Raw genomic sequence first — 25,670 nt, 5'->3', positions numbered from 1 at the left:
ACAAAAAGCTCTGTTTTCATTTCATAATTCCACAGTATTCTGGACATCTTTTGCAATTTTTTTAATGAACAATGAAGGCTGCAAAGAAGACAGTTGTAGGTGGGATCAGTGTATTAGCAGCGGACTACAGCAACACAACCAGGAGGACTTTGTTGGAGCGCTAGCCGCGCTAGCCGCCGACCTCACCTTGACTTCCTACGTCTCCGGGCCGCCAAACGCATCGGGTGAAGTCCTTCGTCCTTCTGCCGATCGCTAGAACGCAGGTGAGCACGGGTGTTGATGAGCAAATGAGGGCTGGCTGACGTAGGTGGAGAGCTAATGTTTTTAGATGCGTCAATCATTTGTAATTAATGTCATTTTTATGAAATGCCGGGGGCCAAAATAAAGAGCGGATTGGTGAAAATGGACAACTCTGATCTTGGTTGTCAAAGTTTGTGTCGTGGCGAGTGCTCAACAAGGCACAATTGGAAGGAATCTTCAAGGTGCCATTGACACGCAAACCACACAGATTTTGAAGTTGCCAACATAAAGATTTGATTATTTTGGTGAATAATGGGTGGATATTTTTTTGTTACTATAGCCCTTTTGGTGTTACAAAAAGCCCCCAAAACAAAAAAACCTGCTTGCAGAGATAAATAAGTGATGCTTTGGGAATTAAAGTTGTGTGAGGTACGCCAAGGTTTTGCACAACATGCTAACTAACAACTTGCGTCAATCAAACAAACTCTGAATGAGCATTTAACTTCTCGAGACACTTTATTTACTACTTATTATTTTTAAGGCTACTATCAGCATTGACCTGCTCGGTGGCCTTGTGGTTAGCGTGTCCGACCTGAGACTGGAAGGTCGTGAGTTCAAACCCCGGCCGAGTCATACCAAAGACTATAAAAATGGAACCCATTACCTCCCTGCTAGGTACTCAGCATCAAGGGTTGGAATTGGGGGTTAAATCACCTAAATGATTCCCGAGCGCTGCTACCGCTGCTGCTCACTGCTCCCCTCACCTCCCAGGGGGTGAAAATGGGGATGGGTCAAATGCAGAGGATAATTTCACCACACCTAGTGTGTGTGTGACTATCAGTGGGACTTTAACTTTAACAAATCCATATGAGCCTGTTGATCTCTCTCTCTCTCTCTCTTAATCTCTCGCTCTCATTTTTCACAAATAAAGATGTTAAATACTTTTTTTGTTTGTCAAATGTCTTTGTTATTGGTTTTATTCTGATTATAATCATGATCAAACTTCTTTTCTTCTTTTTTTAAAGTTATCAAGCATCAATATTGGAAACACTGCACTAGTATTTACTTGGTATTGTATCCATCAATACGAAGGTCCTGAGTAGTCCTGAGTTCAATCCCGGGCTCGGGGTCTTTCTGTGTGGAGTTTGCATGTTCTCCCCGTGACTGCGTGGGTTCCCTCCGGGTACTCCGGCTTCCTCCCACCTCCAAAGACATGCACCTGGGGATAGGTGGATTGGCAACACTAAATTGGCCCTAGTGTGTGAATGTGAGTGTGAATGTTGTCTGTCTATCTGTGTTGGCCCTGTGATGAGGTGGCAACTTGTCCAGGGTGTACCCCGCTTTCCGCCCGGATGCAGCTGAGATAGGCTCCAGAAGCCCCCCGCGACCCCAAAAAGGGATAAGAGGTAGAAAATGGATGGATGGATCCATACCTGACATTTCAGTATGGCCTATTGCCCAACTTTACACACTTTACAGCCAACATTGCGTTTACCCAGTGAAATAAAAAGATAAATAATCAGTGCTTATGATCTTTCTACAGTGTCTTATTTATTATAAGTTGTCTTAGTCAATTTTCAAGGTAAAATGAAAAATGTCCGATACAAGCAGGTTTTGACATAAACGAAAACATAACTAGCCACTGCTTGTACAAATACTTTGATTATTTAGTTGTTATGATATTTTATACTCTTATCTAACAAACCGGATGCGGTAATTTTGCTGTATGTCTTGACTATAATAACACATCTTTCTCCCAGTGGCTAATACTTTAGGGAAAAAAAGAAAATGATGTGTAACTTTAGACTCGCTGTTGTGTCTTGTTGACTATCGTAATGAGTTAATACTATGTTGATATTACGAGTCCTTTTTTCATAAAAATGACCCCATTGGACCTTAAATTTGATGGTGACAAAAGTCAAGTCATGTTGTCAACATAAGCAGGTGCCTGTGTTGGTTGCCAACTTCAACTGTGCAATATACTAATAAAAGTTTCAATCAATCAATCAATGGTATGTCAGCTAAAAAAGTGACAAGTCAAAAATATTCCTCGAGACATGGATAGAATAGATTGAACATCCCTCTTGATAAAGTATGATTTGAAGGAAGTAGTGTTCAGAATTTAGTTAAGACAATTGTCTCTCTGTATGGAATGCAGATGACCTCATCAACGTAGAGAAGGTTGGCCTTGACTTCAATGCTCTGCTGCAGTTCCAGCTGGCAGCGGACCAGCGCCCTCTGCTGCTCCTCCGACTGATCTACGGTCTCACGCAGCCTGCCAGGGGAGCGGTAAATAATAGACGCCAATTACTGTAATCGGGAATGTGGAAGAGGTGCGTCCTTACTTGCTGATTTGACTCGTATGCTGGCCGACCTCAGTGAGGAGCTGGGTTTGCGCCGGATCGTGACATCGCTCTTTGGCGGGCCTCTGCTGACGTAAATCCAGCCTAGCCTGAGCCAAACTGAGGAAATGCTCGTTCTCCGTGATGGCCACTTGGAGGTCTTCTCGGTTTTTCTGCTGGCTGGCGAACTCCGACAAAACCTGGAGGGAACGACCACATCAATGAATTTATGTTCCTCCTTATTCGTTCAATCCAGTTGTTGAACAATAATTTTAATCCTGTCTATGTTGGCTACTGCATGGAAGGACTTTTACTACTTTAGCTGGTGCCATGATGCACCGAACAGACTGTACCAACTTGGAGAAGATGAGATTGGAATATTATTTGGTCATCAAATTAAAACTGGACGCCGACATGCTTTACTAATTCAAATGAACCGTGTGGTTTATCCAAGAAAACAAGCAAAAAACGGAGTACTGTATTTTTCTGACTGTAGGGTTCACCGGATTATAAGGTGCACTGCTGATGAGAGGGTCTATTTAGGTCTTTTGTCATACAAAAGGGGTCATATTATGATTTTTTTCTACATTAAAACACTTCCTTGTGGTCTACATAACATGTAATGGTGGTTCTTTGGTCAAAATGTTGCGTAGATTATGTTTTACAGACCGTTTTCAAGATGATTTCTGACCGTCTCTTCAGGGTTTTGTGGGAGATCTTATTTACGTGCCTCCACTTCAACAGCGCCGTCTCCCCGTCATCTTTGCTGTAACAGTAGTTTGTAGCGCTTCTATAGCGAGTTTACTGACAGATATAAGTTACTTTAGAACTGTACACTACTTTGTATTAGAAATGGCAACGGCGTAGGATAAATGCCCCACAACAAGAGGATAGAGAAAAGGAAAGACGATATTGGCTAAGGTGTTGGCGCGTACTAAGATGGCGGACGTGCGCACATTTTCGGGAATTATGCAGATCCCAAATACACATCAGCAGGTACCAATGGGTAAGAAAAGTTGGTTTTGCATAATATTGTAAAACAAAACGCCAGATAGTGTCTCTTAATAGATGCCATTTTGGGGTGCCTTTACACACACCATAATTATATTTGTATGTTTAAGCACAGGTCTTTTGTCCACTGTAGCCATAATGCTCCACTTTTTATCAAGTGGCGCGGCATTGTAGCTTACCAAAGTTGTACTAAAACATTTCTGACAGATTTTTGATCGCCATGTGTAATGTTTTATATTCTTAATGAAACATCAACGTTTGGTGTTGCTTGCTTACGGGTACTTGCTAGCATCATTTATTGAACAGGTGTCAACCTGCAGTCCACACGTATCTCATGTGTGACTGCCATCTAACTTGGAATGATCTTTATTGTCATTGCACAAGTACAAGGAAATGTTTTCAACACAACCCCATTCAAGATTCGACAAACAATATTATACAGGGTTACAGAACAGGAACGCTGATGGATTGCCATTTATGACACTGGGGGGGAGGATGAGTAATAAAAAGTTGATTTCAGATTGGGCTCCTATTGATGGGGGCCCAATCTGGAGTGAGAAAAAAACCCTATAGCAAAGCACATTACAACATACAGCTCGAGACCTACAATGAGAGGTAAGGGGCGGGCATCCGGCCCGAACCTGCCAGCCACTAGGGCGCTGCTTTGAGTTCCAACATACCACAAGGGGTGAGGCAAAGGCGTGGGATGGGGTGGGGTGCATATGCCCATTGTTCAGGGTGTAGTGTTGTTGTGTCTATAGGCCTGGAGTCTCTCTCTGCAGGTGTTACGAGCAAAGTTCAACTCATAGGTGTTAATGGAGGAGGAAGGGATGTCAGAGCAGCTATCACTGTGCTGTCCTTCAGGGAATGTTTTCAGAACAGCCTTAGTCTGTTGAGAGTATCGTCAAGGCCATTTGAGAGAGTCGAATCATAGATAAGGATTGTTGTTTTCCAAGCGAGCAGACATTTCAATGGCTTGTCTGATCTAATCGTCCGTGCTGGCTTTCAATTTGATCAATTTTTGCATTTCAATGATGTTGTCCAACTTATGATTCAGTTCGGAAATCGTCACAGTGTGCGTTCCCACAGCTCGACCCATGCCTTCCAGTCTTTGGGCTTCTTCAACGGCTGCCATCGTATTCCGGATTTGAGGATACACCAAAGTTCCAAATAGATAAGATGTCTTCCACGTCCTGGACGGAAAGCACCGAGACGCACATGATTCTCCATCTCTCCCACGAGTCCCTCACGTTTTCCGCAGCGATCGTTCCGTCAGGGCAGCCAGGCCCCCCCGAACCTCTTTTCCTCGTCAAGATTTTGTCAATTGAGTCAAGAGTCCAGCTTATCAATTCCATGTTTAGATGTTTAGATTTCGGGGGACAAGCGGGCAGAAACAGAGAGGGAGGGAATGCAACCGGCTTCACCATGTGCCTGGTCACGCTTAACATTACACTATATACAAAAAAAGTTGCTTCGAGGTCGGTAGGCACAACCAGAATTCATAGGTACATAAGGCGCACTGTCGATTTTTGAGAAAATGAATAGGATTTGAAGTGGGCCTTATAATTTGAAAAATACAGTATAAAAAAAAATCTTAGTAAATGTAATGACTATCATATGATGTAGCGGTTGACTTACCTAACTTTTGTGCACAACTGCAGACAGTGTGAGTGTGAATGGCTGTCAGTGTTGCCACAAGAGAAATTACCAATTATCATACAGAAGCCTGGTATGATCGTATTTTGAAGAAACTTTTGGTACATACCCAGTTTGACGTTACTCGAGACCATCTGCTACGTCAAAACATTAGCAGTATAGCTTATAATGCAGTTTTTTACTTTTAAATAAGTTAATATTACTGTTGCCACTGGCAGAACAGCGCCCCCACCTGGCTGTAAAGAGGCCCGGGAGACAACGCACACGACTAAGCGCAGTGTAGGATGCCTCTTGTTTGTGTTTTCTAACAGTCATGTGTTGAAGTGGGTAAATCGTTGTACAAATACAATAATTATTGTACATCTGGCAACGCTGGTATGTGTTTTGCGATTGGCAGGTGATTGCCCAAGGTGTAGTCCACCTTGGGAAGCTCAAAGTCAGCTGGGATAGGTAATTTTTGTACATTTTCTTAACTTTTTTCCCATTTAGTGATCTTTTTTACTATTACAGCTTGTTGCATGGATTTATGTAGAAACTTTTTTTTTAGTAAAATTGTTCACATACTCTCATATTTGATTGAAATGGTAAATGGGTTATACTTGTATAGCGCTTTTCTTCCTTTTTTTTAAGGAACTCAAAGCGCTTTGACACTATTTCCACATTCACCCATTCACACACACATTCACACACTGATGGCGATTTATACTCCACTGGTAAATTATGCACCCTCTGTAGAATAAAAAACACTATAAAATAATCATACTTTGTTTATTATTAGTATGCATTAGTATTTTTATGTCATTTCTCGCAACGTACTTTCATGGCCAAAAACAAAATACCTCTGTAAAAAAAAAAATATATATTTTTTTTTTTAACATAGGAAAACTTTTTTTTTTTTAGTTTAGCCCTAATCATCCTTGGTTATATTTTGATGCCACCAGCCAATAAAAAATGAATTTCCTGGTGTATGACTCGGGTATTAGGTAGGGGTGTCACGATGAAAGTTTTTTACTTCCAATACAAAACTGATATTATTGCTTTGAATATGAGCCAATATTGATATTGATCTGATACTCTATCAGCACAGATCTTATATTACCTAATATGTTATACAATGAAATGTTAAAAATATGTTTGATCAAGTGTAATTACTCAACTAAATTGTAGGTATAAAAAAACACTAAACACTTAAAACCTGCTCAGTGGCCTTGTGGTTAGAGTGTCCGCCCATGGATCAGTAGGTCGTGAGTTCAAACCCCGGCCGAGTCATACAAAAGACTATAAAAATGGCTTGGCACTCAGCATCAAGGGTTGGAATTGGGGGTTAAATCACCAAAATGATTCCTGAGCGTGGCCACCGCTGCTGCTCATTGCTGCCCTCACCTCCCAGGGGGTGGAACAAGAGGATGGGTCAAATGCAGAGGGTATTTTTACCACACCTAGTGTGTGTGACTATCAGTGGTACTTTAACTTTAAATTGAAGTCAAGTGCTAATTGTTTACTTTTTTGGCTGCAATAATTCATAAAGTTGAGCTCATAACGCAGTAAATTAAAATGCTTAGGACACGTTTGTTACTGAATTATTTCTAATACGCTTCTGCCTTGGAGACGTTCTATCTGTATGTAATATGGAACTATAATTATTTGATACTTGTTTATATTGACAAGTGTTGTGATTCAGACTGCAATATTGTTCGGTTAAGGGACATTTATCACATATGCCTAGCTTTTGTGCTATTGTGTGCTTAGCTGTTGTGTAGCTGCTACCTCCAAGTAGCATATAGCCTACCATGTTTATTTTTTTGTGAGTGACTTCACTAAAATACAAGAAAAGACCAACCTTTTGTGTTTTTGGGAGGACATTTTGTATCGGAGAGCTTAAGTGCAAACTGATATAATCCTCACCGATATCAATATCAGATCAGGACACCCTAGTATCAGGATGAGCCTGAAAGAAAGCTATATATCAGATCAGGACACCCTAGTATCAGGATGAGCCTGAAAGAAAGCTATATATCAGATCAGGACACCCTAGTATCAGGATGAGCCTGAAAGAAAGCTATATATCAGATCAGGACACCCTAGTATCAGGATGAGCCTGAAAGAAAGCTATGTGAAAGCACTATACTAAAAAGTTATCTTCTCTGAATACAGTCTCAACATTACTAGAATGTGAAAACAATGATTAGAAACACCAAAGTGAATTCCTTGTCTTTTGTAAATGCCACGCCGACTTGCCTTGGTGAGTTGTTCCTCCATCTGGCTCTTGACCGTCTTGATATGCAGGACATTCAGCTGCAAGGCCGCTGACGTGGCCTGGAACTGTTGCTGCATGTCAGCAGCAGTCTGGGCCAGCAGAGACTCCACCAGCGCCCTCAGAGACACCGAGTTGGTCTTCTGACGCTCCGCCTTAGCTATGTTGAAGTCTGAGCTTCTCTCCCACTCTCCCGGTGTCACGGTTGAACTAAATATATAAATATGTTTGATGGTGAAGGCCGTTGGTTGGGAATAGAGAAGAAGTTTGTTCACCTTGGTGGAACTGTCTTGGGGTTGAGAACTGTCTGTGTGTTGTTGAGGGAATGTGGCGTCATCGAGGCACAGGAGGCATCTAAGTGCTGAGCCTCGTATTTCTCCTTCAGATCCTGTTCCAGATCAAACTTGGACGCTTGGTTCAATCTGGGATAAAGAATTGGTTGGGTTATTGCAACCATGTTTAGGTGTCATATCCATAGACTTAATTGGCATGAATCATGTCGGGTAGAAGTTGTCATTACCGTGTCTGCTCAGCGATCTGTTTGACTACTCGCTGCAGGATTGACATCACGCCCTTTGCCAGCTCCGCCTCCTTCACCAGCTCTTTGCTGACGTCATCACACAGCTTCTCAGAGGGGTGGCGTTTATTTCTGCATGCACGGCATTTTAATGTTAGCCTTAATGAGTATTAAAGGCCTACTGAAAGCCACTACTACCGACCACGCAGTCTGATAGTTTATATATCAATGATGAAATCTTAACATTGCAACACATGCCAACACGGCGGGTTACATTACTAAAGTGCAATTTTAAATTTCCCGCAAAATATTCTGCTGAAAACGTCTCGGTATGATGACGTTTGCGTGTGACGTCACGGATTGTGCGGACATATTGGGACACCATTGTGGCCAGCTATTAAGTCGTCTGTTTTCATCGCAAAATTCCACAGTTTTCTGGACATCTGTGTTGGTGAATCTTTTGCAATTTGTTTAATGAACAATGAAGACAGCAAAGAAGAAAGCTGTAGGTGGGATCGGTGTATTAGCGGCTGGCTACAGCAACACAACCAGGAGGACTTTGAGTTGGATAGCAGACGCGCTACCATGAGTACAGCTTTGGCTTCCAAACATTTGATCGCTTGCCCGTACGTGCGTGCCGCTATGTGCATGTCACGTACGTAACTTTGGGGAAATATATGGGCTGTATGAACTTCACGGAGGTGAACGGTACTTTGGGCTGTGGGATTGAGTGTGTTGTGCGGGTGTTTGATTTGTATTGGTGGGTTATATGGACGGGAGGGGGGAGGTGTTTGTTATGCGGATTAATTTGTGGCATATTAAATATAAGCCTGGTTGTGTTGTGGCTAATAGAGTATATATATGTCTTGTGTTTATTTACTGTTTTAGTCATTCCCAGCTGAATATCAGGTCCCACCCGCCTCTCACGGCATCTTCCCTATCTGAATCGCTTCCACTGCCCTCTAATCCTTCACTCTCACTTTTCTCATCCACAAATCTTTCATCCTCGCTCAAATTAATGGGGTAATCGTCGCTTTCTCGGTCCGAATCGCTCTCGCTGCTGCTGGCCATGATTGCAAACAATGTGCAGATGTGAGGAGCTCTTCAACCTGTGACGTCACGCTACTTCCGGTACAGGCAAGGCTTTTTTATCAGCGACCAAAAGTTGCGAACTTTATCGTCGATGTTCTCTTCTAAATCCCTTCAGCAAAAATATGGCAATATCGCGAAATGATCAAGTATGACACATAGAATGGACCTGTAATCCCCTTTTAAATAAGAACATTTCATTTCAGTAGGCCTGTAACCAGTGGCCAGCAAGGCCTTTCTCTGCTGGCCTAACATAACAGGAAATCACAATCATAATTAAAGATTAAATAAATGTTGTATTTACTTTGCCTAAATATCTAAAAGTATTAATATTCTCTTCATGTTTTTAGTTTTAGTTTGTATTCAATCAGAATTCCGCTAGTTTATGTTGGCATGCTGTACTAAATCTGCCCGGGGCCTTCAGAATCAACAATGCGGGCGTCCGTGCTCTTTAAGTGAACGGGGACATATAGTTTATATTGATTGATTGATTGATTGAAACTTTTATTAGTAGATTGCACAGAACAGTACATATTCCGTACAATTGACCACTAAATGGTAACACCCCAATAAGTTTTTCAACTTGTTTAAATCGGGGTCCACGTTAATCAATTCATGGTAAATAGACAGTTGCCATAGCCAATCAGATCACGAGTTGTTGTCAGTAAGGCCTTCTAGCTGGCCTCACGTTGGACGTGACATTTACGCGTCCTGTGATTGGATACTCACCGGGATCGTTAGCGGATGAATTTGAGAACACATAGAGTTGATAGACAGTTGCGATGGCCAATCAGATCACAAGTTGTTGACAGTAGCCTATCTAAGTAGCCTGATGTTAACGAGACTGTGATTGGAGACTCACTTGTCATTTCCAAAGTGAGTATACATTCACAAGTTTCAATTTAGCAGGAAGCTGGAATTGTTGCGTCATAGCAGAGAAGGGGAACAAAACGTTGATTAGGTGGTAGATATATATTTGCAAGGCCATTTTCAAGAAGGATATTTAAAGAGAAACTACATCTTGTGAGACGATGTCGGCCAACCCCGGAAGCTGGCTCAACTGTTCTGGCGATGAAATGGGGAAATGCTCACCATTTCCACTCGAATAAGCCGACGACGAGCGGTACCACTGGCACAGCGTTAACAGCACAGCGTTAAATAGGTGCTACAAATTGTGAGTTAAAATTTTTTTAATGTTTTTTGCAATTTAAATGTTGAAAGTACCACATTTATTATTTACACACAATTATGTTTTAATTGCTGATGCGTTTTAATTTATTTTTAAATGCACCGGAAAATAGGCCGTTTTGTACACTGTTGAGGTGATCCAATGCTAGTAGCGCGTAAATGTGTTTCTGTATAGTATTTCTCCAGCAATGGTCATGTGGTGACATAAATGATGATGATATTTTGAGAGGTAATCATTGAAGTCGTACATCACTGAAGGCCTAGGTGGGAAACGCATGGCTCACCACTGGTATTAACGGACTGCTATTGATTATCATAAACAGTATGTGTTTAATGTGTATGTAAAGATGGAATCGCTGAATTTACTTAATTGGCCAAGACACATTTGCTTAAAGTTATATAACATTTAAACACAAAATAAATATGATATAACAAACTTTCTTTGGTGGCGTCTTTTTGACTTTTTTAAATTGCAAAAACAATACCAAACCACCAGCAAGTGCTTTTTTTATTTCAAAAGTTCCACGGTTCACCGTGCGTGACTGCTCGCCGTCTGTTCGCTGTTGCGAAAAAGCTAAGTAGCGCTCTATCTGTGTGCTTTTAATTGTTCTACAGCTTTCTTTATCACTTCTCAAACATTTTTAGTGGTACTATTTAACTTGCAAATCACCCGATCTCTGTCCCACCACCCTTTCCTCAGCTAGCTAGCTGCTAAGCTAGCGCGGAGAAAGGCAGCGCCGGTCAGTAAGAAGCTACTCCTACAGACCGCGACCACTTCCCCGAGGACAGCAGGAACTTCACTCGGTGACAGAAAACACTGTGAGTAATGGCTTCCTGCGCGTCTTGCACCATACTCACGGAGAGGTTGGCTCTGCTAGAGGGCCGTGTCCGCCAGTTAGAGCAGAGTAATGTCGTAACTTTAGATGTTGCGGACACATCTGCTAGCGTTAGCTGTAGCGAGCTAACTAGCCCAGCTTGTAGCAGTCCTAAGCGGCCTACAAGCTACGGTGTACCGGTTGAGACGCATAATAGATTTAGCTCTTTAGCTAGTCCTACACCCCAGTCTACCGGGCACCACACCTTAGTTATAGGGGACTCCATCACCCGAAACATAAAGCTTAGCAAACCAGCCACAATAAAGTGTATCCCCGGGGCCAGAGCACCTGACATTGAAGCTAATCTTAGGGAGCTAACTCGCAACAGGCCTAGTAAACACGTACGACAGGCTAATCGCACCACTAATTATGCGAATATAGTTGTACACGTTGGCTCCAATGACACTAGAATGAGACAGTCAGAGATTACAAAGAGAAACATAGCCAGGACTTGTGATCTCGCCAGAAAGATGTCCAGGCATCGAGTAATTGTCTCTGGCCCCCTGCCTGCGAGAGGCAATGATGAGAGATATAGCAGATTAGTCTCGCTTAACAAGTGGTTGGCTAGCTACTGTAGGACGCAGGGACTAACGTTTATTGATAACTGGCCCTCTTTCTGGGGCAAACCAGGCTTGCTGATGAGAGACGGCCTTCACCCTAACCAGGAAGGCGCCATCATCCTGTCTAGAAACATAGACTACTATTTAAGTCTCACTTGACTGACTACACTAGAGCAAGCCCGGTCACAGGCAATTACAATGTCTGTTAGTCCGGGTGAGGAGTCAGTTAAGCTAGAACTAGCCAGCGCCAGGCTGGATAATCCATGTACGCATAGCAATTCTCTTAGAATAATACACAATTCACATAATGTTTTTTCTGTTGTGTCTGTGTCAGAGGTGGACATGCATTCTACTGAGGTGGCAAATTATGATATGTCCAGTCTATTGCAGCACCAAGCAAACAATCGGAAAATTCCCGTCATATCAATTCCTAGATATGGTCGAAACTATTTAAAGTGCACTACGCATAATAAACGCAACATTGTTAATATTGCCACTACGGATAATCTTAACAAAAACTCGTCAAAACAGCCCAATACCTATAATATGGGCTTTTTAAACATAAGATCGTTGTCTCCCAAGGCGTTATTGGTTAATGAGGTCATTAGAGACAACAATCTTAACGTCATTGGTCTTAGCGAAACCTGGCTCAAACCGGACGAATTTTTTGCGCTCAATGAGGCATCTCCTCCTAACTATACGAATGCGCATGTTGCCCGCCCTCTTAAAAGGGGAGGGGGTGTCGCACTAATATACAATGAAAATTTCAACCTTACCCCTAACCTAAATAATAAATATAAATCGTTTGAGGTGCTTACTATGAGGTCTGTCACACCGCTACCTCTCGACCTGGCTGTTATCTACCGCCCCCCTGGGCCCTATTCGGACTTTATCAGTGAATTCTCAGAGTTCGTTGCTGATCTAGTGACGCACGCCGACAATATAATCATAATGGGGGACTTTAATATCCATATGAATACCCCATCGGACCCTCAGTGCGTGGCGCTCCAACCCATAATTGATAGCTGTGGTCTTACACAAATAATACATGAACCCACGCATCGCAACGGTAATACAATAGATCTAGTGCTTGTCAGGGGTGTCACCACCTCCAAAGTTATGATACTTCCATATACTAAAGTAATGTCCGATCATTACCTTATAAAATTTGAAGTTTTGACTCTTTGTCAACAAGCTAATAATAATAATAACTGCTATAGCGGCCGCAACATTAATGCTGCCACAACGATGACTCTTGCTGACCTACTGCCTTCGGTAATAGCACCATTCCCAAATTATGTCGGCTCTATTGATAAACTCACTAACAACTTTGACGATGCCTTGCGCGAAATTATTGATAGTATAGCACCGCTAAAGCAAAAAAGGGCCCCTAAAAGGCGCACCCCATGGTTTACAGAAGAAATTAGAGCTCATAAATTATCATGTAGAAAACTGGAACGCAAATGGCGCGCGACTAAACTTGAGGTTTTCCATCAAGCATGGAGTGATAGTTTAATAACTTATAAACGCATGCTTACCTTAGCTAAAGCTAAATACTACTCAAATCTCATCCGCCTCAACAAAAACGATCCTAAATTTCTGTTTAGTACAGTAGCATCGCTAACCCAACAAGGGACTCCTCCCAGTAGCTCCACCCACTCGGCAGATGATTTTATGAATTTCTTTAATAAGAAAATTGAAGTCATTAGAAAGGAGATTAAAGACAACACATCCCAGCTACAACTGGGTTCTATTAACACAAATACGACTGTATATACGACGGACACTGCCCTCCAAAATAGTCTCTCTATTTTTGATGAAATAACATTAGAGGAATTATTACAGCGTGTAAGTGGGATAAAACAAACAACATGTTTACTTGACCCACTTCCTGGGAAACTTATCAAGGAACTGTTTGTATTATTAGGTCCATCAGTGTTAAATATTATAAACTTATCACTTTCCTCCGGCACTGTTCCCCTAGCATTCAAAAAAGCGGTTATTCATCCTCTGCTCAAAAGACCTAACCTCGATCCTGACCTCATGGTAAACTACCGACCGGTCTCCCACCTTCCGTTTATTTCCAAAATTCTCGAAAAAACTGTTGCACAGCAGCTAAATGAACACTTAGTGACTAACAATCTCTGTGAACCTTTTCAATCCGGTTTCAGGGCAAATCACTCTACGGAGACAGCCCTCGCAAAAATGACTAATGATCTATTGCTAACGATGGATTCTGATGCGTCATCTATGTTGCTGCTTCTTGATCTTAGCGCCGCTTTCGATACCGTCGATCATAATATTTTATTAGAGCGTATCAAAACACGTATTGGTATGTCAGACTTAGCCTTGTCTTGGTTTAACTCTTATCTTACTGACAGGATGCAGTGCGTCTCCCATAACAATGTGACCTCGGACTATGTCAAGGTAACGTGCGGAGTTCCCCAGGGTTCGGTTCTTGGCCCTGCACTCTTTAGTATTTACATGCTGCCGCTGGGTGACATCATACGCAAGTACGGTGTTAGCTTTCACTGTTATGCTGATGACACTCAACTCTACATGCCCCTAAAGCTGACCAACACGCCGGACTGTAGTCAGCTGGAGGCGTGTCTTAATGAAATTAAACAATGGATGTCCGCTAACTTTTTGCAACTCAACGCTAAGAAAACGGAAATGCTGATTATCGGTCCTGCTAGACACCAACATCTATTTAATAATACCACCTTAACATTTGACAACCAAACAATTAAACAAGGAGACTCGGTAAAGAATCTGGGTATTATCTTCGACCCAACTCTCTCGTTTGAGTCACACATTAAGAGTGTTACTAAAACGGCCTTCTTTCATCTCCGTAATATCGCTAAAATTCGTTCCATCTTGTCCACTAGCGACGCTGAGATCATTATTCATGCGTTCGTTACGTCTCGTCTCGATTACTGTAACGTATTATTTTCGGGCCTCCCTATGTCTAGCATTAAAAGATTACAGTTGGTACAAAATGCGGCTGCAAGGCTTTTGACAAAAACAAGAAAGTTTGATCATATTACGCCTATACTGGCTCACTTGCACTGGCTTCCTGTGCACTTAAGATGCGACTTTAAGGTTTTACTACTTACGTATAAAATATTACACGGTTTAGCTCCAGCCTATCTCGCCGATTGTATTGTACCATATGTCCCGACAAGAAATCTGCGTTCAAAGAACTCCGGCTTATTAGTGATTCCCAGAGCCAAAAAAAAGTCTGCGGGCTATAGAGCGTTTTCTATTCGGGCTCCAGTACTCTGGAATGCCCTCCCGGTAACAGTTAGAGATGCTACCTCAGTAGAAGCATTTAAGTCCCATCTTAAAACTCATTTGTATAATCTAGCCTTTAAATAGACCCCCCCTTTTTTAGACCAGTTGATCTGCCGTTTCTTTTCTTCTCTCCTCTTCTCCCCTGTCCCTTGCGAGGGGGAGTTGCATAGGTCCGGTGGCCATGGATGAAGTGCTGGCTGTCCAGAGCCGGGACCCCGGGTGGACCACTAGCCTGTGCATCGGTTGGGGACATCTCTGCGCTGCTGACCCGTCTCCGCTCGGGATGGTTTCCTGTTGGCCCCGCTGTGGACTGGACTCCCGCTGATGAGTTGGATCCACTGTGGACTGGACTTTCACAATGTTATGTCAGACCCACTCGACATCCGTTGCTTTCGGTCTCCCCTAGAGGGGGGGGGTTACCCACATATGCGGTCCTCTCCAAGGTTTCTCATAGTCATTCACCGACGTCCCACTGGGGTGAGTTTTTCCTTGCCCGTATGTGGGCTCTGTACCGAGGATGTCGTTGTGGCTTGTACAGCCCTTTGAGACACTTGTGATTTAGGGCTATATAAATAAACATTGATTGATTGATTGATTGATTTGTTGCTAGTCACTTTTTAAAAAAATGTATAGTAATTAGAGCAGGAGTGATCAATCTGTCAATCTTTGGGACTTTACTATCTGTTCTGTTACAACTAAAAGTTGTAAACTCTTGTTGAAATGTGTTGTGCTTAAATAAGCTTGTTATGTAATTAATATTATTACATGTGTATTTGTCGCCATCATGTGGTCATGGCAGTTAATACATATTTGAGAAGTGTGTATTTTGAATCAAACTTTATTGACCGGAAGTTACATAAGCCAAGCAGAGAAATCTCCGGTTCCAGCACGTACTTTATGGTGGTTATTTTCGAAGAAAAACTGCATATATCCTTTGTTTAAGGTTGCATCGCCGGTATGTATCATAAGTTGAACTTTGAAACTTGGTTTTTGTCTAAAATATTTCGAGCTAAATTTATGATTTTTGATGTATGATCTTTGCCATACTCATTAGCAATAATTTGCGATGTCATCTAAGATGGCGTCGTAGTACAATTTCACTTTGTTTACCTTCTCATGTCTTGTAAGGTAGCATTACAGCATATATATGAATACATTTGCATAACATATTTATATATTGACTGTATTGTTTGTCTTTTTAGTTTCACCCTTTTGAATGTCATTAAACCTGCTGACAACGCTCATCGGTCTCCAGAGTCGTGACGTAAGAAAGGTGTTAAACAGCCCTTGCATCAGACATGCACCCCTAACGGCACACTATCAACTCCTGGAAATATTAGGAAAAATAAATGAATTGTCAACTCAAAGCGGATACAAAGCTGTTACAGATTAAGAACAGGAAGTGAACAAATGTGAGAACAGGAAGTGAACAAATGTGTCAGTAGTTGCTCGGAAGTGAAAAAGCGGTAGGTATAAATAGGCTTTGCTTCTTCCTACTCCTTTTTGGACATGTTAAGAGGAATGAAAAAATATGAGAAATGTGTGATGTGTCATGTTGAAATTGCATACATGTTTAAAATAAACATCAACCAACCAAAGCTTGATTGATTGATTGATTGAGACTTTTATTAGTAGGTTGCACAGTGAAGTACATATTCCGTACAATTGACCACTAAATGGTAACACCCGAATAAGTTTTTCAACTTGTTTAAGTCGGGGTCCACTGAAATTGATTCATGATACAGATATATACTATCATATATACTATCATCATAATACAGTCATCACACAAGATAATCACATTGAATTATTTACATTATTTACAATCAGGGGTGTGGAGGTGGGGGGGGGGGGTATGGACATCAAGTAGTGGACATAGCGAGAGAGAGAGAGAGAGAGAGAGAGAGAGAGAGAGAGAGAGAGAGAGAGAGAGAGAGAGAGATCAGAAGGCATAAGAAAAAGAAAAAGTATCTGCATTTGATTGTTTACATTTGATTATTAGCAATCCGGGGAGGGTGTTAGTTTAGGGTTGTAGCTGCCTGGAGGTGAACTTTTATTGCGGTTTTGAAGGAGGATAGAGATGCCCTTTCTTTTATACCTGTTGGGAGCGCATTCCACATTGATGTGGCATAGAAAGAGAATGAGTTAAGACCTTTGTTAGTTCGGAATCTGGGTTTAACGTGGTTAGTGGAGCACCCCCTGGTGTTGTGGTTATGGCGGTCATTTATGTTAAGGAAGTAGTTTGACATGTACTTCGTTATCAGGGAGGTGTAGCGGATTTTATAGACTAGGCTCAGTGCAAGTTCTTTAACTCTGTCCTCCACCTTGAGCCAGCCCACTTTAGAGAAGTGGGTAGGAGTGAGGTGGGATCTGGGGTGGAGGTCTAGAAGTAACCTGACTAGCTTGTTCTGAGATATTTGGAGTTTAGATTTGAGGGTTTTGGAGGTGCTAGGGTACCAGGAGGTGCATGCGTAATCGAAAAAGGGTTGAACGAGAGTTCCCGCCAGAATCCTCAAGGTGCTTTTGTTGACCAGAGAGGAAATTCTGTAGAGAAATCTTGTTCGTTGGTTGACCTTTTTGATTACCTTGGTTGCCATTTTATCACAGTAAAGATTAGCCTCTAGAATGGAACCTAGGTAGGTGACCTCATCTTTCCTGGTGATGACACTGTCACCTACTTTTATGGTGAAGTCATTGACTTTCTTAAGTTTGATGTGGGACCCAAACAGGATGGATTCTGTTTTACCCAAGTGTATGGATAGCTTGTTGTCAGCTAGCCAGGTGCAAGTTCTACAGAGCTCAGCACTGAGGATTTTCTCCACCTGTGACTTGTCCTTGCCGGATACCAGCAAGGCAGAGTCATCCGCAAACAAAAACAATTCACAGTCGCATGCCGATGACAAGTCGTTTATGTATATTAGGAACAGTAAAGGTCCCAATATACTGCCTTGGGGGACTCCACAGCTCACCGAGAGGGGGGGGACACGGTGCCGTTCACCTCTACCACCTGCTCCTTCCCCTCCAAGTAAGATTGCATCCAGCTCCAAGAGGTTTTGTTAAATCCGATTGCTCTGAGCTTATCCAACAGTATAGCGTGGTTAACGGTGTCAAAGGCCTTCTGAAGGTCCAGCATGACCATGCCGCAGTATTTGCCCGCGTCCACCTCATGTTTGATGTGGTCGGTCAGATAGAGAAGGCATGTGTCAGTGGAGTGGTTAGTTCTGAAGCCGGATTGGAATTTGTACATGAGTTTATTAGTGGCAAGGTAACTATCGACCTGTTCATAAACTATTTTCTCCATTACTTTCGAAATGGAGCTGAGAATAGAAACAGGTCGGTAGTTGCCAGGTTCCAATTTGCTTCCTTTTTTAAAGAGGGGAGTTACTCTTGCTATCTTAAAATCTTTTGGTACTTGGCCTTGTGTAATTGATAGGTTTATTATGTGCGTGATGATCGGGGCAATGATGAAGGCAGAGTCCCTGATCTGAATCTGGAGGGAATATTATCAAGGCCGGTGGCCTTGTTAATAGCTAAGATGCTGTTTTGTTTGGATAGCTCAGTTTAAAAAGTAACACCTCGGTTTCCATTAGTAATCTGTTCCAGAAGGTCAAATCCAACGAAAACAAAAGCAATTTTCCCCCAAGACAAATAATGTAAATGCTACTATGCAGTTCACTCACTCAAAAATATTAACACAAAACACATTTTATAGAGAATTATTCTAGCTTTACACGTAGAAAACAATGTGAATGCATATAAATGATGAATTCAACTTTAGTTCAGGGTGTGAAAGCTGACCCGTGACCTTGAGAAAAAGCAATACAGAATATGGAAGAATAGATGGAACGAAACGGATACATAAACATCACTTTTAACTAGAGATGTCCGATAATGGCTTTTTTGCCGATATCCGATATTCCGATATTGTCCAACTCTTAATTACAGATTCCGATATCAACCGATACCGATATATACAGTCGGCGAATTAACACATTATTATGCGTAATTTTGTTGTGATGCCCCGCTGGATGCATTAAACAATTGTAACAAAGTTTTCAAAACATTGTTACATTGTTAGCGAGGGTGTATATTGTAGCGTCCCGGAAGAGTTTGTGCTGCAAGGGGTTCTGGGTATTTGTTGTGTTGTGTTTATGTTGTGTTACGGTGCGGATGTTCTCCTGAAATGTGTTTGTCATTCTTGTTTGGTGTGGGTTCACAGTGTGGCGCATATTTGTAACACTGTTAAAGTTGTTTATACGGTCACCCTCAGTGTGACCTGTATGGCTGTTGACCAAGTATGCTTTGCATTCACTTGTGTGTGTGAAAAGCGTAGATATTATGTGATTGGGCCGGCACGCAAAGGCAGTGCCTTTAAGGTTTATTGGCGCTCTGTACTTCTCCCTACGTCCGTGTACCACTCCGTACAGCGGCGTTTTAAAAAGTAATTTTAAAGTATTTATCGGCCGATAATATCGGCAATCCGATAATATCGGCAATCCGATTTTATACTTTTAACATTATTGAAGACAGTTGCCGGCAGATGGTGAGAAGCAGAGAGGAAGGACGCGAAAGGGGAGCCACACAATCGCCACCTTTGTTCTTTGCTACAGCTTCTTTCTTGAATTAATAATACCTTCTTTTTCTAAAGTGCTGGCCCTCACAACTTTCTTTGGCCCCATGCTTGGTTATTTTGCTGTCGTACTCAATAAAAAAAAAAGCACCCAAAATTCAAACAGGCGCGATCGATTAAACACCATTTCAAGCAAATTCAACCAACTTTGTCAGAAGCCCTCATTTTTCCTGCACAGTTTAGCCCAGGGGTCCCCAAACTACGGCCCGCAGGCCGGATCCGGCCCCCCAGCATCCAAAATCAGGTCCACCGGAAGTCTCAAGTTAAAAAAAAAAGTGTTTAAATTTTTTATTTTTTTATTTTATCTTTCCTTTCTAATCCATTTTATACCGCTTGTTACTCTCGGTGTCTATATATATATATATATTATATATATATATATATATATATATATATATATATATATATATATATATATATATATATATATATATATGCAGTGTTGGGTTAGTTACTGAAAACCAGTAATGAGTTATAGTTACTAGTTACTTCATTTCAAAAGTAACTCGGTTACTAACTCAGTTACTTACACCAAAAAGTAATGCGTTACTTTGAAAAGTAACTATTTAGTTACTTATTTTTTCTTTTCTTTTTTAAAAGCTCCCATTAATGCCCTTTAGCCTTCATTTCAGTACTGTTATTGCACTGGAGAATAATACAATGTGTTGATCAACTTGACATGCATTTGCATCACTGAACTCTGCTAAGCAATGTGGTCTACATACAACACACAAACAATGTGGTCTACATACAACACACAAACAATGTGGTCTACATACAACACACAAACAATGTGGTCTACATACAACACACAAACAATGTGCTCTACATACAACACACAAACAATGTGGTCTACATACAACACACAAACAATGTGGTCTGGATACAACACACAAACAATGTGGTCTACATACAACACACAAACAATGTGCTCTACATACAACACACAAACAATGTGGTCTACATACAACACACAAACAATGTGGTCTACATACAACACACAAAGACAAAGATATGTTTCAAAGGCCAATTTGTTTCTGGCCAGAACAAATTGACAAAACTATTTTAAATAGCTGCAACATAATGGCACTTTAACTTGAACTTGAAGTAGATAGGATCTTTGATCCAAGACACAACTTACATTTAACTAAAATGTTATTTTCTTTGTGCTCGACAAAAGAAAAGTATTGAGAATTTCTCCTTGTTAAAAAAATCGACTCTTGGCTTCGCCTTGATGTCTTGTTAGTTGTTATGATAGTAGCGTTTATGTGTGTGTGTGTGTGTGTGTGTGTGTGTGTGTGTGTGTGTGTGTGTGTGTGTGTGTGTGTGTGTGTGTGTGTGTGTGTGTGTGTGTGTGTGTGTGTGTGTGTGTGTGTGTGTGTGTGTGTGTGTGTGTGTGTGTGTGTGTGTGTGTGTGTGTGTGTGTGTGTGTGTGTGTGTGTGTGTGTGTGTGGCCCTTTAAGATATGACAGCATGTGGGTGAGGGACGTCAGTGAGTGAGTGGGCGAGAGAAGTGAGCGACCGGCGACAGTGAGTGCTTGCAGGTGCTCTCTCTAGCTTGGTGGATGGCTGCGTCCAATAAAGTCACAAAGTTGCAACAAACCGCCGGCCTCGTCATTCACCCTCAGCTGTAAAGACCACTTCCGGGTAAAGTGAAGGTTGTTAGCCCCGAAGGAACGTCTCCCCTGCGCTCCTCAACTACGGTATGGGAGTCCCCCCCCGCCCCCACCCACACAAAGCACGTACGCCTCTTATTTTCCACCGCAGCGCTGCCACAAAACACACTCAGATCTTCAGTTTCTAGCCGATACTACATAAAAAATAACGTAAAATAACGCAGTAACAAAACAGGAGAAGCAACCTGTAACAATAAATCAAATCTTGATTGATTAAATGGCACAGTTGTCGTCTTCCACGTTGCTCAGACCTACATACTTCCTGTTCCTGTCTACAGCGCTTAGCTTCCTAGGAAATGTAGTATATAAAAATGTACTTCCTAGTTTACATGCATTTATATATTTATTTCTCCTGTATTTATCCAGGGTAGAACATATTTTATTTGCAATGCTGACCTAGCAAAGTGGCAGCATTTATATGCTAGAGATGTTGAAGTGTGATGATAATATATCATGGTCTCATAATGTAATTATATTATATTTCCCACAACGTTCCCACAGGTTGTGATGTTGATGAAACACTATGGCCTGACCCTGACCTGAGACCAGATCATGGTGTTGGTGTCGATGCTGTCAAAGTACAGTAGTATATTAGTATATGTATTGACCATGAAAATACTGTAAATAAGTCCTACCCTGGACTTTTGACTTGAGAAAATGGGGAGTTGTTCAAGGGAATCTTAACCTTTTTGACATCAGGGCCAAACTTTTCCACTTCAGAGGGACCCTGAGCCCACTCAAATATTAACACTGAATTAGTAATCTTACTCTTTATTTTAATCATATTGAATAATTATACCCAACCTACTTGCAGTTTAACATGTTAACATTGTCAAATGATATAAAACCATGAGTTCATCACAAAGATTACTTATTATTTAACACATAAACCTTAGGCTTACATAGGTAAGCCTGATAAGAAAAATAAGTACTAACCAAATATACTGCATAAGAGGGAACTCATAATAAACTGACAAAAATACATTAACATACAATTATGTTGTGCTAAAATAAATACAATAATTAATGTTTCTTAACTAAACTGTCAATGAAATCAAAGTGCAAATGAAAATACAAATATACCATTTTAGTCATTATTTTTAAGCTTAAATGATAAATGATAAATGGGTTATACTTGTATAGCGCTTTTCTACCTTCAAGGTACTCAAAGCGCTTTGACAGTATTTCCACATTCACCCATTCACACACACATTCACACACTGATGGCAGGAGCTGCCATGCAAGGCGCTAACCAGCAGCCGTCAGGAGCTAGGGTGAAGTGTCTTGCCCAAGGACACAACGGACGTGACTAGGATGGTAGAAGGTGGGGATTGAATCCCAGTAACCAGCAACACTCCGATTGCTGGCACAGCCACTCTACCAACTTTGCCACGCCGATAAGAAAGCTTAAGAAACTTCTCTACGACTTTAGTGTCAGACTTTGTCTGTTTGATTGATATTATCATTACTGCCATGTGTGGTGGAAAAGTGTATTATAACTAGCTGAGAAACATATTGTTTGGCAGGCCTCTCAGGACCTATCTACATTAAGCTGGATAACTCCTTAAACAAATAATTATTTAGCCTAAGCCCGGTGTCAGCCACACTAACTCATCGTTTAAGGTTCCCCTCCTTGGATAATTTTTTACACGGGTAAGTGCGCCGTGTATTTCTTGAATCTCCGGCTCTTAGCTTTGTATGGACTCATCGATCGTTTACAAACTGAGTTCGGAGAGGAAGTGACGCCAGAAAGGCCACGCTCCACACAGGAAGTGACGTCAGAAAGAACGCGCCACAGCCAGCTTCGTAACAGGCGCTTGTGGAAATCACACATGAATACCTTAAAAGAATGAAATGCGCGATTGCAGCTATTTGGGATACATCACATCTCAGACAGCAACATAGCAATGTTGAGCGACAGTTTTGGTTAAGGCTTGGAAGAACGGCAGCTTAGTGGGATATGTTTGTCAACGAGTGTGTCGTGCCAAAGGAACGGCAAGAGATCTTTGGAATATCCAGGTCAGCTGTGATTGTACTTAGCCAAGAACTTTGTCCATTTACAACGAGAATGCGGGGAAGACTACGGAAAACAGTGAATGCATTTGGACTGGCAAAGCAGACTGTATCAGTTATTGTCCGCCATGTATGTCAAGTGATTAATCAACGTCTAGTTTTGTACTCCATAACTATTGTGGAGCCATGAAGTAGTTGCGGCCGTGAAGTACGACCGCCAATTTCAGCCTCAGCACAGGCAATATTGCAAGAATGGACAGTGAAGGTGAAGGTAAGAGTGAGGAATGTCCTGACCAGATATCTAGATCCCTAGATTGATTGTTGTAAAATGTTCTTCATAACATTGTTTACTTTCACACGTCCATTAAAGATATGATTTATGTATGATGGCTCAGGTGTGATTCACTACAATAGGGCTAGTCTAACAGCTGCTGATGGTGAGGCAAGCAAGGTCTACTGTTAAAAGAAATGTGGCAATAGTCTACATTGAAACACAGGGTAAGAATACACTTACAGGTCACAGGTGACTATGACGCGCACATTTTTTTTGCTAGGTCTCGTTGCGCCGGCGGACGGAGGGGGAAGGGGTTCTTAAACCGTGGCATTGTGTGTGATTGATTGATTGATTGAAACTTTTATTAGTAGATTGCATAGTTCAGTACATATTCCGTACAATTGACCACTAAATAGATAGATAGTACTTTGGTAACATCCGAAAAAGTATTTCAACTTGTTTAAGTCTGGGTCCACGTAATCAATTCATGTGTGTGGATAAGGATAAGATTAGGTGGGATATATCCTGGATAACCTTAGCGGGCTTAGTGTAGAAGCGGCCTAAGGGGCACTCACGGCCCAACAATGGTTCAAATACACTGGTCGAAGCAATTGAGGAAAACTGTAAACATTGATAACATGTTCATAAAAACACAAGTTGATTCAACGTTATTGAAAACAATAAACCTTTTTAAAAATGCAACATTTGTGGCAATTTTCTGAAAAAGCTGTTGCAAATTCAGGCATTTTAGGCTGCAACTGCATGGATTCAAAATGACGTCACGTCCAGCTCACTGAATACACGTGGTGGTCAAGCCAGCAGCTGTTCTCAAAGGCTAGTAGGCGCCATTGAGCCTTTTTCGAAGAAAAATGCCCCATGCTTGCGTTGTTTCCGGCTGTACCAACCGCTTAAATCGCTAAAAGGATAAACGTTTCTTCAGAGATCCTCGAGAGGTAATCAACAATGGTGGAAGAGTGCAAGATTCCATGTAAAAAGACGACAAAAGTACCACGCGCTGAAGTCCAAGGGAACGGAGTCAAAGAATGCACGAGTTTGCAGTAACCACTTCATTAAAGGTTTGTTTGATACACTAATACCATTTAGTGTTTCCCATTTGAGTATTACCTTGATATTATCTGTATTTTTTAAGACACAAAGCACCAACTCTGCAAGTCTAAATCAAATAAATCAAATGTGAACAAAACCTAAAGGAGTTAAGCTTTTACCAAAGGCAGCAGTCATAAATGAAGCTTTCAGCACATACACAATGTTGACATTTATATCTACGGGCCCACATGTATAATATACATTTTAATGTAACTGAAAGTGTACACATGGACCCAATAAAGGTCCATTACTATTAACTATCTGTCATTTAGCTGGGGACACCCTACAACACCCACTGTATGTACTTATTTTGGTTTGCCTTTTCTTTGGCCCACCCCTATAATGTTATTAATTTTCTCCACCTACAGTATAAAACAGCATCTATTTATATCTTGACAAAAAACAAAGACTTGTTTGTTATTCGGGAACAGTCGGTGATGGTTATGTGCAGTAAAACTTTTCATGAACTCAAATGTGTTCCTAAATTTGCGTTGGACGTCTAAGATGAAGAGAGCAGTTAGGATTTTGGTTTACAGAGTAAACAACTAAGGTTTTTGGCATTGTTTTTTCCAAACGTATACATTTGTGTAAATATGGCCAAGCAAAAACAATGCATATTTATTTGGGAGAGTCTTGATACCAAATTCCTTGACCCAGTCACACACCAAGAAGTTGTAGACCTCCATGCTTTTCCAAGTTTTCGTCGTGTAGAACGATGTCTGGAGCACACGATAGTTTGTGAACTCCACCGACAAATAATCCTCACTCGACAAACCTTTTTTTTTTTTTTGATTAAGTATAGGGATCTATTTCATTGCACAGTTTGATTTTTTTGCTCGTATATGCTTTTTGCAGGAAGATTTAAACCTATTTTGTACTTAGTTTGCACGCTGCTTAGCCATCTTAGCTTGGTTGACCACCACTGGTTTTCACTTCCAGGAAGA

At 41.4% G+C, this 25,670-nt stretch overlaps 1 protein-coding gene and 1 long non-coding RNA gene across 3 annotated transcripts in view; one reads left to right on the top strand and one right to left on the bottom strand.

The window, feature by feature from the left end:
• Window positions 1-1,471: 1,471 nt before the first annotated feature.
• The window catches only part of tekt1 (tektin 1), a 26,712-nt gene continuing 2,513 nt past the window's right edge, over window positions 1,472-25,670 (bottom strand). Inside the window, exons 4-8 of one of the 2 annotated variants that reach the window (XM_062068589.1) lie at window positions 8,024-8,152; window positions 7,779-7,925; window positions 7,488-7,713; window positions 2,586-2,782; window positions 1,472-2,515 (exon numbers count right to left, since the gene is read on the bottom strand). In XM_062068589.1, coding sequence (XP_061924573.1) covers window positions 2,356-2,515; window positions 2,586-2,782; window positions 7,488-7,713; window positions 7,779-7,925; window positions 8,024-8,152 — 859 coding nt within the window. In that variant the 3' untranslated portion in view covers window positions 1,472-2,355. The remainder of the gene's footprint in view (window positions 2,516-2,585; window positions 2,783-7,487; window positions 7,714-7,778; window positions 7,926-8,023; window positions 8,153-25,670) is intronic. The other variant, XM_062068590.1, reaches the window with a different exon arrangement.
• LOC133663873 (uncharacterized) lies at window positions 15,895-16,270 on the top strand. The gene is made up of 2 exons (XR_009828426.1): window positions 15,895-15,981; window positions 16,229-16,270. It is a non-coding gene; the product is annotated as an uncharacterized LOC133663873 (long non-coding RNA).

The sequence above is a fragment of the Entelurus aequoreus genome, linkage group LG13 (genome assembly GCF_033978785.1).
Source record: "Entelurus aequoreus isolate RoL-2023_Sb linkage group LG13, RoL_Eaeq_v1.1, whole genome shotgun sequence".
Taxonomy (NCBI): domain Eukaryota; kingdom Metazoa; phylum Chordata; class Actinopteri; order Syngnathiformes; family Syngnathidae; genus Entelurus; species Entelurus aequoreus.
This window is presented reverse-complemented; position numbering and strand designations above follow the sequence as displayed.